We start from the raw sequence: 13,288 nt of genomic DNA on the forward strand, positions 1-13,288 counted from the left end.
AGTATAAATACAGGTGTGACTGGCTGCAGAGTGCAGGACCTGTGGCTGCTCTCTGCACAGCGTCATGAAGACTCTGCTGATCCTGAGCACTGTGCTATGTGCAGGTGAGTCCCGCTGAGGCCTTGAAAAAGAAAACAAAAACTGCTAGAACATGAGAGAAAATAATTATCTTGGGAGAAAAGAAGCATTTCAACAAGATTTCAGTATTTCAGTGATGGCTCATAGCTACACTGTACTGTTGGGTTTGGGACAGGAGAGTGTGTCACTGGGAAAAGCTGAGGGTTAGGTTATACTATTTGCACTGGTGTTGTAATGACTTATAAACACCAGCAGAGGGCCCCAGTAAACTGGGAGTCAGACAGACTAGGATTGCTTTGGCAACACTGTAATTTTTGGGGTAATGCTGATAAGGCCCTTTGAATCTAAAATCGATTTACAGATGCTTTCTGCAGGTTAGACGCTGATAACTCCAACTGTGCCTCTCCCTTTCTCTCAGTGCTGGCTGATTTCCATCCCCGTGCTCTCTGGCAGTTCAGGAACATGATTGTCTGTGTGATGCCAGAGACCTGGCCAGCTGTGGACTATTCTGATTATGGCTGCTACTGTGGTTATGGGGGCTCTGGGACCCCTGTGGATGAACTTGACAGGTGAGCTTTCTCAAAATCCCCAGCAGTGGAGGGGGGCTGGAGAGAGAGAGAGGACAGGGGAGAAAGAGACTCACACATCTGGAGAGAGAGGACCACAGACTGGCCATAGAAACTGGACACAGACAGACCTGGCTGCCCAGAGAGGACAGGCTGTGCTCCCACTGCCAGCAGGGAGAAACAGAAATAGAGATGCACTTCTTACTGCACTGTGACAAATATTCTGGGATTAGACAAACATTCGTCCCCAAATTAACAAACTTTATCCCAGAATTCCCACACCTGCCCAAATAAAAACAACGCCCAATCCTACTGGGGGAGGAAACTCACAGTGTGCTTCCCTAATAATAATAAGAGGGGACAGAGGGAAGAGAGAGACAGAGAGGACAGATGAGCAAAGGCCACGGCAATGTGCCATCCTGCTAATGTCTTCACCCCGAGTGAGATGCTCTGGGCTTGACTGTACCCGGACTCTCCCGCTGGCTGCAGTGACCCAGCATGTGCGCCTGTGTGTGTGACAGGTGCTGTGAGGTGCATGATCACTGCTATGAAGCCGCCATGAAACACGATGCCTGTTTCCCCATCCTGGACAACCCTTACACTGAGATCTACTCCTACACCTGTGACAAGACAACCAAGACCATCACCTGCAAAGGTGAGTGATGCTGTCCTGGCCATGTGAGCCGCATGGCCTGCAGTGGCAGGGAGCCGGAATCTCAGACATTACCCTGGCAGAGCTGCGATTTAGAACAGGTGACACATCTGGATAAAACTGCCTTCTCAAATTGGGATTGTTTTGGGAACAATGGTGAAGTTTGCTAATGCACGTGTCACACTTTCTCAATCTGGAAAATCAGATGGTTAGAACCAGTCAATTCCTAAGATGCTGTACTTTGTAATCAATTGGAAAGCTCCCAATAGCTTGAACTGGATGACCCAACATATCAAGGCTTGATGAATGAATGATGTAAGGTTAGATTTTATTGTTCATTTCACATTCCGAATGTGGGGTGAGTTTGGGAATCTGCGGCACAGATATGCAGATAAACTGGTTTTGCACTGTAGCTCTGAATGCAGATCCAGCTACGTGACTGAGCTCACAGGAGACAGTCACTTCCTGGGCAGGTTCATTGTAGAGCTGGACTTCTGAGCCAGGTGTGGAGAGGCGTGTTGGGAGGTGCTGTGTGTCTCTGCTGCAGGGAGGTGCTGTGTGTCTCTGCTGCAGGGAGGTGCTGTGTGTCTCTGCTGTGGGGAGGTGCTGTGTGTCTCTGCTGTGGGGAGGTGCTGTGTGTCTCTGCTGTGGGGAGGTGCTGTGTGTCTCTGCTGCAGGGAGGTGCTGTGTGTCTCTGCTGTGGGGAGGTGCTGTGTGTCTCTGCTGTGGGGAGGTGCTGTGTGTCTCTGCTGCAGGGAGGTGCTGTGTGTCTCTGCTGTGGGGAAGAGCTGTGTGTCTCTGCTGCAGGGAGGTGCTGTGTGTCTCTGCTGTGGGGAGGTGCTGTGTGTCTCTACTGCAGGGAGGTGCTGTGTGTCTCTGCTGTGGGGAGGTGCTGTGTGTCTCTGCTGTGGGGAGGTGCTGTGTGTCTCTGCTGCAGGGAGGTGCTGTGTGTCTCTGCTGTGGGGAAGAGCTGTGTGTCTCTGCTGCAGGGAGGTGCTGTGTGTCTCTGCTGCAGGGAGGTGCTGTGTGTCTCTGCTGTGGGGAAGAGCTGTGTGTCTCTGCTGCAGGGAGGTGCTGTGTGTCTCTGGAATGCTCTCTAACTGCCTCCTCTTCTCCACCCTCCTCCTCTCAGAAAACAATGACGAGTGTGAGAGGTTCATCTGTGAGTGTGACCGCCAGGCGGCCATGTGCTTCAGCACCGCAGGATACAACGAGGAGAACAAGAGGCTGCCCTCTGACCGTTGTCAGTGATCCCCTCTGCCCTCGGGCCGGTGCCAGTGACCCTCCTCTGCCCTCTGGTCTGCAATCCACCCTCCCTGCACCAGCACTCTTTTTCTGTCCTCACCGTGATCCCTCTCCCCAGGTGCCTCACCTAGGTTTGCATTGTACAGATCAGTGCAGCATTTAGATTACAGCCAAACACCCAATTCATTTGCTTCTCTGTCTTTATTTATAATTGTCGAGGATTTCACAATAAAAGAGCAAAACTTCATGCAGCTCAGTCGTGTTTTTTATTGATTCTACAAAGGAAGCAGATGTGTTTCTTTGGCGGCATATAAGAGTAAAACTGATTTAAAAATCGATTGGGGTTGTATGACACTAGTTCCTGTTGTTTGTTGTTCCTGTGCTGGGTGATAGGGGGCACTATTCTTTATTTCCTCTCCCTCTCGCAGATGTAGCGGAAGCGAAGGTCACAGTTTGCATCATTCCAGCGCCCTGGCTCTATGGCATAGCGATGCAACTGCACGCAGTCTTCCCCGAGATTAGAGTACTGCCAGTTGTCAGGCTGGCCAAGGTCCCAGAAACTGCAGAGACAGACAGAGAGGGGGAGAGGGAAAGGTGACAGGGAGAGAGAGGGGCAGAAAGCTGAATAATGTACCACCTGACCAAGTTCACCAACATCCTGACTACGTCAGGATCAGTTTTAACTCAGTATGATGTAATGATGTAGCTCGTATTTTCTGCTTGAGTTGTTGCTGAAATGCCCATGGAGTTAGTTACACAAGCAGGACACATTCCACGCTGAGACAACCTCATTCCCTGATTCAATATGAATATATCAGTTTAGTCAAAAACAGATTGTAGGGGGACTGTTTGGAGTGTGTTCCTCCTACTCCTCCACAAACCCCTTTAACTGCCCAGGGGGCTGCTTACTGTGGGGTTGAGCTGAAGTCTGTGCCGTCTACCCACTCCCACTTGGATTCCTCACTCCTGTCGTGTAGCCCGATCCAGAAGACCTGCCTCACTGCAATGTCCACTTGTTCAGAGAAGAAATCCTACCAGAGAGAAGGACAAAGAGGCCATTATACACCTGAACATCCCTTCTCTGTACACATACCCCTGCTCACTGCTAACTCATCTACACAGAACTGATCACACTGCTCACTGCTCACTCATCTATACAGAACTGATCACACTCCTCACTCATCTACACAGCCTGATCACACTCCTCACTCATCTATTCAGTGTTTTTGCTTAGCTCCCCTCTCTCACCTGCTCCTCTGCAGTGTTGATGACCACCAGGTGCGCTCTCTCTTGCACACATGCAGTCTGTGCATCATGCCAGCTATTCTTTTGAGTGGCCATCAAGTAGCAGCTCATCTTGAACTGGATCCAGCCCTCACCACAGTCCCCTGCTCAGCACATGGGGACAGAGGGATATCTGGACAATGTACAGTCCCAGGTGAGTGTGCACCTGCAGCTGCAGTTCCCTGGGTCTGACCGTCAGCATGTTAGGGAGCTGCAGTGAGCAGCTCTCTTTGTGTCACTTTGTCCCAGATATGAAAAACAAATGTACTCACCTCCCTCAGTGTAGGAAACTGCCAGTCCTGCTGGGAGAGGAAGAGGAAAGAGTGGAGCTGGCTGTGCAGTGTACCTGAGGAGCAGGGTTACTGCTGCAGGGCACAGACAGGGTTGTCCAGGGAGCACTGGAATATTGCAATGGTTCATTGTGGACAGGGAAGGATTTGAAAAGGTTTTCCTATCTGTGCAGGGCTACATTTTTTTTCTTGATGTGTCGCTGTTAACGTTTTAATATTTGCAAGTGTTGTGGGTTACTTCAGTGGTGCAGGAATTCGGTATCTGTCCTGCCAGTCTCAGACCTCACCTGTTTGCTTGAGGGTGGCACCCTGAGGCTCTGCCTTTGAGGAGTTCATGCCCAGGAGGAGGAGCTTGACCTCTGCGACCTCCTGCTGGACTAAAGAGACTGAGGCAGAGAAGAGGAAGTGAGCAGGAAGGAAGGAGTCTGTGTTAGTGTCAGTGCTGCAGTGCCAGAGTGTTTCCAGTCAAATCGAGGGAGAAGATGCTCACACTTCAGTCCCGTGAGAAGCAGTAGGACCAGCAGCAGCATAAGGAGAGTTGTATGCAGCAGGCAGGGCCAGCGTTTCCCTGAAAGACACAGAGAGTTACAGTACTCCGTGCACAGCTCTGGCACATGGGCGTCACCTTGTGGCAGGTGTGGGCCAGCCTTACCTGCATGCGAGAAGAGGCTGTTACCATGGTAACTGGTCTCCAGCTCTGTGTTATGGAATTTGTTATAGCCATCGTCACGGTCCATTGCTGTTCTGAGAGAAAAGAGAGGAAACGCGGGGTGCAGAGGTCTGAGAGAGAGATTGGGATGAGAGGGAAATGGGTAAAGAGTGGGACAGACAGGGAGAGGAGGAGGAGATGGGATGCCCAGTGTCCGTGAAAGATGGCAAGGTCAGGAGAGAGAGACAGCAGGAGGAACAACATCAGGCTCAGACCTTATAGTGAAATCACAACTCAAATGTTTGAAACCACTGTCCACCCCAGCAGTGTGTAGCTGGAGTAAATTTGGTTACAGTGCCTTGCGAAAGTATTCGGCCCCCTTGAACTTTTCAACCTTTTGCCACATTTCAGGCTTCAAACATAAAGATATAAATTTTTTATTTTATGTGAAGAATCACCAACAAGTGGGACACAATTGTGAAGTGGAACGAAATCTATTGGATTTTTGAAACTTTTTTAACTAATAAAAAAATGAAAAGTGGGGCGTGCAAAATTATTCGGCCCCTTTACTTTCAGTGCAGCAAACTCACTCCAGAAGTTCAGCGAGGATCTCTGAATGATCCAATGTTGTCCTAAATGACTGATGGTGATAAATAGAATCCACCTGTATGTAATCAAGTCTCTGTATAAATGCACCTGCTCTGTGATAGTCTCAGGGTTCTGTTGAAAGCGCAGAGAGCATCATGAAGACCAAGGAACACCCCAGGCAGGTCCGTAATACTGTTGTGGAGAAGTTTAAAGCCGGATTTGGATACAAAAAGATTTCCCAAGCTTCAAACATCCCAAGGAGCACTGTGCAAGCGATCATCTTGAAATGGAAGGAGTATCAGACCACTGCAAATCTACCAAGACCTGGCCGTCCCTCTAAACTTTCAGCTCAGACAAGGAGAAGACTGATCAGAGATGCAGCCAAGAGGCCCATGATCACTCTGGATGAACTGCAGAGAACTACAGCTGAGGTGGGAGAGTCTGTCCATAGGACAACAATCGGTCTTACACTGCACAAATCTGGCCTTTATGGAAGAGTGGCAAGAAGAAAGCCATTTCTCAAAGATATCCATAAAAAGTCTCGTCTAAAGTTTGCCACAAGCCACCTGGGAGACACCCCAAACATGTGGAAGAAGGTGCTCTGGTCAGATGAAACCAAAATCGAACTTTTTGGCCACAATGCAAAAGGATATGTTTGGCGTAAAAGCAACACAGCTCATCACCCTCAACACACCATCCCCACTGTCAAACATGGTGGTGGCAGCATCATGGTTTGGGCCTGCTTTTCTTCAGCAGGGACAGGGAAGATGGTTAAAATTGAGGGGAAGATGGATGCAGCCAAATACAGGACCATTCTGGATGAAAACCTGTTGGAGTCTGCAAAAGACCTGAAACTGGGACGGAGATTTATCTTCCAACAAGACAATGATCCCAAACATACAGCAAAATCTACAAAGGAATGGTTCACAAATAAACGTATCCAGGTGTTTGAATGGCCAAGTCAAAGTCCAGACCTGAATCCAATCGAGAATCTGTGGAAAGAGCTGAAAACTGCTGTTCACAAACGCTCTCCATCCAACCTCACTGAGCTCGAGCTGTTTTGCAAGGAAGAATGGGCAAGAATTTCAGTCTCTCGAAGTGCAAAACTGATAGAGACATACCCCAAGCGGCTTGCAGCTGTAATCGCAGCAAAAGGTGGCTCTACAAAGTATTAACGCAAGGGGGCCGAATAATTTTGCACGCCCCACTTTTCATTTTTTTATTAGTTAAAAAAGTTTCAAAAATCCAATAGATTTCGTTCCACTTCACAATTGTGTCCCACTTGTTGGTGATTCTTCACATAAAATAAAAAAATTATATCTTTATGTTTGAAGCCTGAAATGTGGCAAAAGGTTGAAAAGTTCAAGGGGGCCGAATACTTTCGCAAGGCACTGTATGTCAGCTCTAATCCTAATATTAGACCTAACACCACAGATGTTTCTGTACAGTGTCTGTTTTTACTGAATTGCATGCACAGCTGACCAGGGTGACCGGCTGTGCTGTTACTGGCAAATGTTTGGCAGAGTAAGACTGGTCAAAACACATGTGGGGGCTCAGGAAGGGTCCTCCTCACAAGAGCACAGAATAAACAGATGATCCAGGCATGTGAGTATCAAGGGCACAGTGTGCTCCTGTTGATCATTAATGCAGAGATCAATAACATCTACGTGTGCTGGCTTCACTGAAAAACATGTTGCAGCACAAACACAGCCAGAGAATACCAAAACTCTGCAGCGAGTAGAACCAGGTCTCATCAGTATTTTTCTCACTCTTTTTGTGTGACGCCAATAAACTGCGAGAGAAAGGAAAGTGAACATCTATCCACTTATTCCAAATCAGGGTCCCGGGGAATCTGTCCTGGAAGGCAACGGGCACAAGGCAGGATACACCTTGGACAGGACACCAGTTCATCACAAGGCAGGCACACACACACACTTGCACCAGGGTCAATTTTCCCATTAACCTACCAGTGTATTTTTTGGACTGCGGGAGGAAACCCCCACAAATACGGGAAGAACATGAACACTCCACCCAGATAGCACCCCAGGTCTGGAATTGAACCCAGGGTCCCAGTGCTGCGAAGCAGAATGCTAACCGCTGTGTCACTGTGTCCCCCAAAAGTGAACATGGAATCAACAAATTCTCTCTGCCTACTTCATACAGCCAAGTCAAATATCTTACAGCCTTTCCTCTAACACCACAGGTTTTACACTTGAATTCATTCCACAGAATGGACCAGCACATGCAGGAGGTGAATCGACAGATAGGAAGAAAGCAGAAGGGAGACAAGTGCTGCTGGAGGGAAAGAGGTCAGACTCTTCACCGTGGTCAGTGTCCAGCGCTTCGTGGAGAGGACTGTGGTGCCCTGAGCTGGGTGAGTCTCTGTCTCCACTGTATGGGATGTCCCTCCTCTTCCTCACCAACAGAATAGCAGCTGCACTGCGAATGTCCAGGCACTGTCCTCTTGTCTCCTGTTGCCAGTGGTTCTCCTGTCTGTCTCCTGTGCTGCCTGTTCCGACCTTGGCTGCAGAACTCAGCCCTCAGGAACACCCCCAAACCCTCATTGGTCAGGAAGGCTCTGCTGGGTGTGTCTTTGCAGAAGTAATATCTCCAACTGGCTGGGAAACTTCTTCAGACAGCAGGAGGAGAGGCTGCTGCAGGCAGAGATACAGTATTTCCATATTGATTAATTTATTATATCTTTATGACAGCTGAGATTCCTAGGACACTCAAAGCTCTGCTTCACCCTAGCAGTGTTTAAAACAGTGTATCTACAGAGCAGACAGAGCAATGCAGCTCACATTCTGCACAATACTTGGCAAGCCTGGGTACCGATATTTACGCCAAAGATCATAGAGATACAGTGTATTGATCTGGACAATGTGCAGCGATTGATCAACACAGTGCAATGTATTAATCCCTACAGTACAGTGATTGGTCTGTTTGAACAGAATGTAGTGTATTGATCCTGACACAGAGTAATGTATTTATCTGTGCAGTACAATGAAAGGTATGCACAGTACAGTGATTTGCTCTGAACAGTACACTGATTGATTTGAACAGAGTGCAGTGTATTAATCTGTTCAGTGATTGATCTGTACAGTACAGTGTGTTGATATGGACACAGCATAGTGACTGATCACAACAGGTCTAGAATATTATTCTGAACAGAGAGCCAGTGACAGCAGGTATAGTTTAAGAAAGACAGTTTATTGAAGGCTGGACTCAGGGTCACTGCTGGATGCGGCGGATGGATTGGATCTGGAAGGTCTGGGCGTGAGATCCCCACTCCCTCCAGTGCTTATACTCCCCACAGTGACGGTCACACTCCATTATGTATTGGTAGCCACGGTAACCAGGATACTGGTAGCACACCCAGCTGGGAGGGAAACAGACACACAGGCAGTGGGATTAGAGCCTTTCTCCCCGCACTGCAGGAGCCACAGAGAGCAGAGTGACACAGTGATGAAGTGGGATTTTGAGATTTAAACATGAATTTAATTATCTGTAGTTTGATAAAAACTGTGATGCAGCAACAAAGCTGATTAGGATAGCAATTGAAAGAGCCAAGGACTTGAACATCTTGACTGTAAGCATGAGGCTAACAGGACACTCAACATGGCAAGGAATGAGCCAGGGAGCCGCTGTGAGGGTGGAGAAGGGTTGCAAGGAGGAGCTCAGGAACAGGGATGTTGGTAAGTAGGAGAGTGAAGGTGGATGAGGTCAGAGTTCCTTCTGAACCTCTGTCCATTTTCAAATGCTGTGCTGTGACTTTTTACCCTTTTTGGTGTTGTCTTATCTCATTTCATTGAGGTAAATTAACTCCTGTGGCAAGGCCTCTCATGTGTGTAATGTCAGCTAGGCACTTGCTCAGCTGCTGACAGACAGAGAGAGATGCAGACACAGAGAGACGCAGACAGACGAAGAGAAAGGTAGTCAGACGCAGACAGATTCAGAGAGACGCAGTCAGATGCAGTCAAGTGTGGACAGGTGCAGACAGGCACGGACAGGCGCACAGAGAGATACTCACGCCCCAGACTGCACACGGAAAGAGCCCACTTCGTTGTTGCACCAGCCCATGGCCTGCAGTGATGGATAGTCGTCACTCAGCTCGCCCTTGCGACCCAGGAAGTTCTCGCGCTCATAGATAGTCATCCTGCACTCCCGGTGGTTCTGTCAAGAGGGTGCGCTGTTAGAAGACAGGGCCGCAGACGCCAGCCAGCAGGCCTGGGCTCAGGTGGTGCGCTGCTCGATACTCACCGCGCAGGCGATGGGCCGGAAGGAGGTCATCCTCTCGATGTGGTAGGCGTTGCTGCCGCTCCAGGCGTCCCAGCGCGGGTACTCGCCACGCTCCAGCACGAACTGCTGCCCCTGGTAGGCTGAATGCTCATACCCCACCCAGCTGGGACGGGCAGGGGGAGAGGAGAGGGTGAGCTGACCACAGTGACCCCTCGTGAGGAACCTCCCCCCACAGACGGCTCAAGATCCCCACTCTTCCTGCAGCACCCACACACCCGCTCTGTGCCCACACTCTCCTTTCCCCCTTTTACTTCCCCTCTTGTCCAGTCTCCTTTCTTTGCCTCCCTTTTCCAAGATACCCCCCTCTTGGCCTTCAGGCCCCCTGTCCCCTATACTCACGCCCCGCTCTCGACCCGGAAGGAGCGCACCGTCTCGAAGCCGAATTCCATCACATTGTAGCACTCGGAGGTGAACTCATGCCGGCGGCCCTGGAAGCACTCCTCGTCCCACACTATGATCTGGGCAGGGCAGAGACAGCAGTGCCACTGTCAGCCACTGGGGGGCGCTTTTTAACACTCTCTGGGTCTTTCTGCAGGCCTGGCACACGCTGACCGTCACGTGCCAAGACAAGTCCCAGCCCCACGGGAAACCGTGTGGTGAAAACATGGCAGTGCAAGCTGAGATGTAGCAAACTTACCTTCCAGTGGCCAGAGAATTTGGTACAGTGGTGAGTCATTTTATCTGCAACAGAAAAAACACAGCTGGATGAGTGAGAAGCTGAATGTCTGAGTCTTTAACCTGTATAAGGCAAGGACGATGATCTGGATTATAACATATTAACATATAACATATATTAACAATCTTTCCATATTTCACTCAATTATCTCTTTCTTTTCTTATACAATGGTATTGTTGTTGTTTTTTGTACTTCTTTCTGACTGAGAGGTAGCTAAATAGCATTTCGTTATACCATATCCCTCTATGTGAGTATAATGACGAACTTGAACTTTTCAGAGTTAAAAAGGTTAAATTTGTCTTTTTTTTACAATTTTGTTATTTCTTTTTGTTATAAATTTGCCTTTATAATTATTTTAAGAGTGTCTTTCTCCCTTCACAGGACAACCTGTTACTGTTGATAGTTTTCCCTCTGCACCACATGCACTCTACCCAGATACAGAGGCTCATGCAGCTGAATAGGGAATTATAAAATCCACAGCAGTGTGGAAACAGACAGACATAGAGACTGTGACAAAAGCACACAGTGAACCTACAGTACAGTAGACTAGAGAAACCAAACATCTCACCACATGCTTTAAAAACTAGTTTGCTCATAATAGACCTTCCTCACAGCACTTTTACAAGCCAGGGAGTTGCCTGTTACTGTTCGTCTTCACACTGGTAAGCCCAGCATCCTCGTGTATGGACAGATGCTGACAGAGAGTGAGAGGCAGGGAGGGAGACTCACCTTGCTGTGATGCCCGCGGGTGTCCTGCTCTGAGAGTGAGGGCTGGAACTCTCTGCTCACTTTTAAAGCCTCCTGTGGCATCCAGCCCAGTGCAAAGCCCCAGCTCAGCACAAGGGAGGGGCGCAACATTGTTCGACAACAAAGGGCTTAATCTATAGAGACGCACAGGAACTGCAGACGCCACACTATCACCTCAGCGGCCTCCAGAGGGGCCGGGGGCAGGGGCACCTGGAGGCACTGGGCTCCGGGCAAGGAGACAGCAGGAGGGATGATCAGGACTGCAAGGACAGTGAGGGGACGGGGGACAGGGGTGCTACAGAGGGGAGCACAGAGAGAGGTGAGAGGTCAGCATGGGAGAGCAGGGTAAGACAGAGGAAGAGTGCCGAGGGGAGATAGGGAGAGGGGGAAAAAAGGGATGAGGAGAAGAGAGAGGAAGAATGAACAGTGTAACTGATAGACTGTCACAAAGCACCACACTGGGAGAAACCCAAACTCTCTCTCTTTCCTGTAGGAAAGGAAAGCTGATTGGAGTTTTTTCCATGACTCCTCAATTCTCCAGCTGAAATTGCCCTGATTGGGATTTCTGTTGGATTCAATTGGAAAATTTGCTTCAATAAGAATCATTGGAAAGTCCCAGGTATTTTCAAAACGTCAGTGTGCTTCCGTCCGGAGAGTCGGGCTGTTTTATTATTATGACTATCCCTCAGTTTGTGCCCCACTTGTGCAACCATGTGATTTAGAGTCAGGAGGACTCTCACTAGCTGAGCGACCTGAGTCCTGCGGAAGCCCCTGGCTCACGGCAGGTGAGCTCTGAGCACACTGTCAGGACACAGCCCTCTGGACAAGTGCTTCCATGGTGCCGGTGCTGTGACGGGGACCCAGAGCCAGGTCAGAACTGGCCGACAGCGGAGGAGAGAATTGCAAGGGAGCCCTGCTGTGTCTTCAGCTGCAGCTCACCGTGAGGAACGTGCACAAGCCAAGACACGGGCCAGAGCACAGCTCCCACCCATCCCTCCCATTGGCAGTCAGGATCAGACCTGAAAGCCCTTTAACAGCTTGACATACAGTAGAAGACGAGACCATTGTGGAAAACATGGGGGTGATTATCAATGTACGCACGAACAGGAATAGTTTAACTGGATTATTCGTTTACTGCTGGTTCATTAGGATAATTTATTGTAAACTTCCTCTCAAGAAGGCATTTGTGTTCAGATTTATAATACACCCTATTTATGAAAGACAGTAATGGTCAGAGCAGCTGTGTGGTTTCCTACAGAGCCTGTCTGTGTGAAGGGTCCAGGCTGAGTGTGCTACAGGTGATTGGTATTCTGGAGCTCCTGTCCTGCAGACACTGGTGGGAAACGGGCTGTGTTCAGAATACTAAATCACCATGGCAACAGGGCGGCTGGTATTCTCACCATTCTCACTGCAGAATAGCAAACACTCCAGCCACTGGCCGGCTGTCTGACACACCTAGCACTGCAGGAGCAGTTCCCTCACACAGTGCCCCGCACAAGAACTGAGACAGCAATTTATTTTACTGTAAAACAATCTCTGTTGTCCCATTTCTTTTGCGGGGCACTGCACACAGTATAACTAAATTTCCAACGCTCTACTGTTTGCACAGTCACATCTGCAATCGTTTCCTCTTAATTTTTCTGCCATTACTTAATTTACTTTATTTAAAGATGTGTTTAAAAGCTGGACAGGTTATTTTTTGTGAAATATAGGAGTCACTCCAAGTGCAGGTTGAATGCTAGGACCAAGACATCATGATTTTGCCTCAGTCATTTCACTGGCTGTATGATGGCAGAATGTTTCATTTCCTGTTTATTTGCAAATAACAATATTGGGGATTTGTTGACCAGGGCTGTCTCAGATGTAATCAAATCTTTAACTTCCAATCAGCATTGAAGCATCTGAGCAGAGTCTGCGATGTGACAGAAGATTACTGGTTGTGATTGGTGGGCGGGTCAGAGGAGTCTGTGATGTGTCAGAAGATTACTGGTTGTGATTGGTGGGCGGGTCAGAGGAGTCTGTGATGTGTCAGAAGATTACTGGTTGTGATTGGTGGGCGGGTCAGAGGAGTCTGTGATGTGTCAGAAGATTACTGGTTGTGATGGGTGGGTGGACTTGTTAGAGATGAGGAATAGAGGAGTTTGCATGTCCTTATTCCCCTAGACTGAGTACCGTGGCCCCATCCCTGCTGTGGGCTGACATGTAAAAACACAA

The 13,288-nt window shown here is 48.9% G+C and overlaps 3 protein-coding genes across 6 annotated transcripts; 1 reads left to right on the plus strand and 2 right to left on the minus strand.

Moving 5' to 3' along the window:
* Positions 1-2,788, plus strand: LOC138224483 (phospholipase A2-like). Its single transcript, XM_069182097.1, has 4 exons — positions 1-104; positions 497-647; positions 1,166-1,299; positions 2,429-2,788. Exons 1-4 carry the CDS (start codon positions 65-67, stop codon positions 2,545-2,547), a joined length of 444 nt encoding a protein of 147 aa, XP_069038198.1. The 5' UTR covers positions 1-64; the 3' UTR covers positions 2,548-2,788.
* LOC102689432 (hepatic lectin-like) lies at positions 2,724-7,871 on the minus strand. 4 transcript variants are annotated; one of them, XM_015366217.2, is made up of 8 exons: positions 7,676-7,871; positions 4,768-4,859; positions 4,606-4,683; positions 4,403-4,501; positions 4,098-4,223; positions 3,790-3,929; positions 3,451-3,572; positions 2,724-3,101 (listed from the first exon to the last, which is right to left on the minus strand). In XM_015366217.2, the coding sequence occupies exons 2-8, from the start codon at positions 4,850-4,852 to the stop codon at positions 2,948-2,950; spliced, it is 804 nt and encodes a 267-aa protein (XP_015221703.2). In that variant the 5' UTR covers positions 4,853-4,859; positions 7,676-7,871; the 3' UTR covers positions 2,724-2,947. The 4 variants fall into 4 exon arrangements, with proteins under 4 accessions (XP_015221703.2, XP_015221702.2, XP_015221704.1 ...); XM_015366216.2 differs by having other exon boundaries at positions 4,768-4,895; XM_015366218.2 differs by having other exon boundaries at positions 4,098-4,127; positions 4,768-4,895; positions 7,676-7,870.
* Positions 7,872-8,543: 672 nt separating this feature from the next.
* cryba4 (crystallin, beta A4) lies at positions 8,544-11,122 on the minus strand. Its single transcript, XM_006640297.3, has 6 exons — positions 11,057-11,122; positions 10,289-10,332; positions 9,991-10,109; positions 9,613-9,754; positions 9,383-9,525; positions 8,544-8,731 (listed from the first exon to the last, which is right to left on the minus strand). Exons 2-6 carry the CDS (start codon positions 10,325-10,327, stop codon positions 8,584-8,586), a joined length of 591 nt encoding a protein of 196 aa, XP_006640360.2. The 5' UTR covers positions 10,328-10,332; positions 11,057-11,122; the 3' UTR covers positions 8,544-8,583.
* Positions 11,123-13,288: the final 2,166 nt, after the last annotated feature.

This window comes from Lepisosteus oculatus, chromosome 22, assembly GCF_040954835.1.
Source record: "Lepisosteus oculatus isolate fLepOcu1 chromosome 22, fLepOcu1.hap2, whole genome shotgun sequence".
In the NCBI taxonomy this organism is placed as follows: domain Eukaryota; kingdom Metazoa; phylum Chordata; class Actinopteri; order Semionotiformes; family Lepisosteidae; genus Lepisosteus; species Lepisosteus oculatus.

What these genes read in the sequence shown, in the direction of transcription:
- LOC102689432 (XM_015366217.2), bottom strand. Translation starts at nt 4,852, where the DNA reads ATGGACCGTGACGATGGCTATAACAAATTCCATAACACAGAGCTGGAG. An exon ending in CAGCCTCTTCTCGCATGCAG is followed by an intron (nt 4,684 to 4,767) that starts GTAAGGCTGGCC and finishes TGTGTCTTTCAG; the next exon opens with GGAAACGCTGGCCCTGCCTG. An exon ending in TGCCACCCTCAAGCAAACAG is followed by an intron (nt 4,224 to 4,402) that starts GTGAGGTCTGAG and finishes GCAATATTCCAG; the next exon opens with TGCTCCCTGGACAACCCTGT.
- LOC138224483 (XM_069182097.1), top strand. Translation starts at nt 65, where the DNA reads ATGAAGACTCTGCTGATCCTGAGCACTGTGCTATGTGCAG. An exon ending in GAGCACTGTGCTATGTGCAG is followed by an intron (nt 105 to 496) that starts GTGAGTCCCGCT and finishes CCTTTCTCTCAG; the next exon opens with TGCTGGCTGATTTCCATCCC. An exon ending in CAAGACCATCACCTGCAAAG is followed by an intron (nt 1,300 to 2,428) that starts GTGAGTGATGCT and finishes TCCTCCTCTCAG; the next exon opens with AAAACAATGACGAGTGTGAG.
- cryba4 (XM_006640297.3), bottom strand. Translation starts at nt 10,327, where the DNA reads ATGACTCACCACTGTACCAAATTCTCTGGCCACTGGAAG. An exon ending in AATTCTCTGGCCACTGGAAG is followed by an intron (nt 10,110 to 10,288) that starts GTAAGTTTGCTA and finishes TGCCCTGCCCAG; the next exon opens with ATCATAGTGTGGGACGAGGA. An exon ending in TTCCGTGTGCAGTCTGGGGC is followed by an intron (nt 8,732 to 9,382) that starts GTGAGTATCTCT and finishes TTTCCCTCCCAG; the next exon opens with CTGGGTGTGCTACCAGTATC.